At 37.6% G+C, this 2500-nt stretch overlaps 1 protein-coding gene across 1 annotated transcript in view; it reads right to left on the minus strand.

Annotated features, from left to right (window-relative positions):
• LOC133397329 (zinc finger protein OZF-like) overlaps nt 1-2500 on the minus strand; it is a 10340-nt gene that overhangs the window by 1886 nt on the left and 5954 nt on the right. Inside the window, exon 2 of the mRNA XM_061668070.1 lies at nt 1-2229. This exon is cut by the window's left edge and continues 1886 nt beyond it. Within this exon, the coding sequence (XP_061524054.1) occupies nt 1004-2229 (1226 nt within the window). The 3' untranslated portion in view covers nt 1-1003. The remainder of the gene's footprint in view (nt 2230-2500) is intronic.

Below are 2500 nucleotides of genomic sequence, written 5' to 3' on the forward strand. Positions count from 1 at the left end.
TCATTCACTGATTTGATATTGACATCACTAAAACATTGGACAAAAATGCATGCATTGCTTAAAGGAAGTATGGGTCTTAATGGTCCGTATTTCACAAAAAAAAAGCGCTTTTGATGTATTTTTTGCTCAAGAAAATTAAACTGGCAGTCATTTCAAATAATAATACGTTTTGGAGCAATTGGTAAAGAACTAATTCACTTTCGAACGCCTCCTTTTCCATCGCCAAAACCGAAAATGAAAAAGCACCGGCATAGCTGGTGTGGGTAAAGAAATGTATCACACTATGAAGTGGCAGTAATTAGTCATATTTCATATATCATAGCTGTCAAACACCGCTTTGTATATTATATTGCATGTTATATACTGTATAATTGCATGACATGAATAGCTACTAACCCAAAATTATGTTCAATCACAAATTTAATGTGCTGAATAATTGTGAATTTATAAGAATGTCATCCTTAACGTGATAGAAACACAGCGGGGGAGTGCCACATCCTTACAAGCCTCATGCATGAACCAAATAAAAGCACCGATTTTATTTTTTATTTTTCCAAACATATTTAACTATCACTATTTTTACTCATTGTCTAAAAAAAATACACCTAGACTTTAAATATGGATAAAAATTACACCATGGAAAACACAGAAGTTCAATGAGAAAATGTAATTGGCAACTGCTCGTTATGTGTCAGGCTGACGTCCAAAATATGGGCTGGCTAAAATCTGGCTGAAAACCAAACATTTAATCAGAAAATGATTCTAAAATGACGACTGAGTCTATTTTGGAGGGCTTTTTTTCTGAAGACATCACTTATGAGTTCTCACCATTAACTAGTCTCTAAAGTATTTTGGCACCAGTGCTAATTCTCAATATTTGCCTGTTGGAGGCTTTTATGGACAACAATGGACAACAATAAGATACAATAAATGCTGGTATACAGAATACAAGAATGTAGATTCTTGTAAGTCAGTAGCATAGTCATTACTTTTTTTTTTTTTTTTAAACATTTCCATTAAAAGCTTCTTGATCACTGCTATTCTCACCCGCACACTCGTGCTGCTTTACCCAATCCTTACGAGAGAATCTTTGACCACAAACTGAGCAGGAAAAAGGTTTCTCACCAGTGTGGTTTCTGGTGTGTAATTTTAAGCTTTCCTTCACAGAGAATCTTTGACCACAAACTGAGCAGGAAAAGGGTTTCTCACCATTGTGGGTTCTTGTGTGTTGTGTTAAGTTTTCCTTCCGAGTGAATCTTTGACCACAAGCTGAGCAGGCAAAAGGTTTCTCACCAGTGTGTGTTCTTGTGTGTATTTTTAAATCTTTCTTCTGAGTGAACCTTTTACAACAAACTGAGCAAGAAAAAGGTTTTTCACCAGTGTGGGTTCTTGTGTGTAATTTTAAGCTTTCATTCCGAGTGAATCTTTGACCACAAACTGTGCAGGAAAAAGGTTTCTCACCAGTGTGTGTTCTTGCGTGTAATTTTAAGCTTTCCTTCACAGAGAATCTTTGACCACAAACTGTGCAGCAAAAAGGTTTCTCTCCAGTGTGTGTTCTTGTGTGTTTTTTTAAGTGTCCCCTCTGAGTGAATCTTTGACCACAAACTGTGCAGGAAAAAGGTTTCTCACCAGTGTGTGTTCTTGTGTGTAATTTTAAGCTTTCCTTCACAGAGAATCTTTGACCACAAACTGTGCAGGAAAAAGGTTTCTCTCCAGTGTGCGTTCTTGTGTGTAATTTGAAGCTTTGCTTCAGAGAGAATCTTTGACCACAAAATGAGCAGGAAAAAGGTTTCTCTCCAGTGTGTAGTCTCATGTGGTGTTTCAAAGTCTTCTTAGTCGCAAATGTTTTCCCACACTGAGAACATTTCCGTTGTTTGTTTTCAGTGTGACATGTCATATCACCTTCAGACTGTCCATCATCATCATCATCATCATCAGTGTGAGGAGAGTGTGTCATGTGTTGACTTGAGCTTCTGCTTGAAGGCTCCGCCCCTCTGCTCTCCTCACTTTGATCTTCAGCTTCACTCTTCAAAGGGACACCAGTCGATGGAAACATGGTGATATCCTCCTCCTTCTCTTCCTGTTTGATGTGGGGGTGCACTTCTTCCTCCTCTTTTTTCATCAGAATGGGCTCCTCTTTGATGTGGTGGACCTCTTTGTCCTCCACTTCACCTTTCATGTGAGGGGGCTCTGGCTCCTGCCGCTCAGTACAAAGATATTCAGTGATGTCTACAACACACAAGACAAACACATGGTTTCGTAAATCTTTTCTAATGTGACTTTAATGTTGTGTATTATGGTTTAGATTAATATTTAAGGTTAATGTGAAAGCCAGATGAGTTTGATATATTGGAAATAATCAAATTGAGCAGGTCAACAACAACAAAATGTGAAAGCGTAAAATCATAAAGTTCATAAAAACAAGTATCACCAAAGGGAATACAGTGGATCCCTGCATACTCCCAGTTTGGCATTTGCAATTTTTTCTGTATAGTTTTTT

This window comes from Phycodurus eques, chromosome 22 (assembly GCF_024500275.1).
Source record: "Phycodurus eques isolate BA_2022a chromosome 22, UOR_Pequ_1.1, whole genome shotgun sequence".
Lineage (NCBI taxonomy): Eukaryota > Metazoa > Chordata > Actinopteri > Syngnathiformes > Syngnathidae > Phycodurus > Phycodurus eques.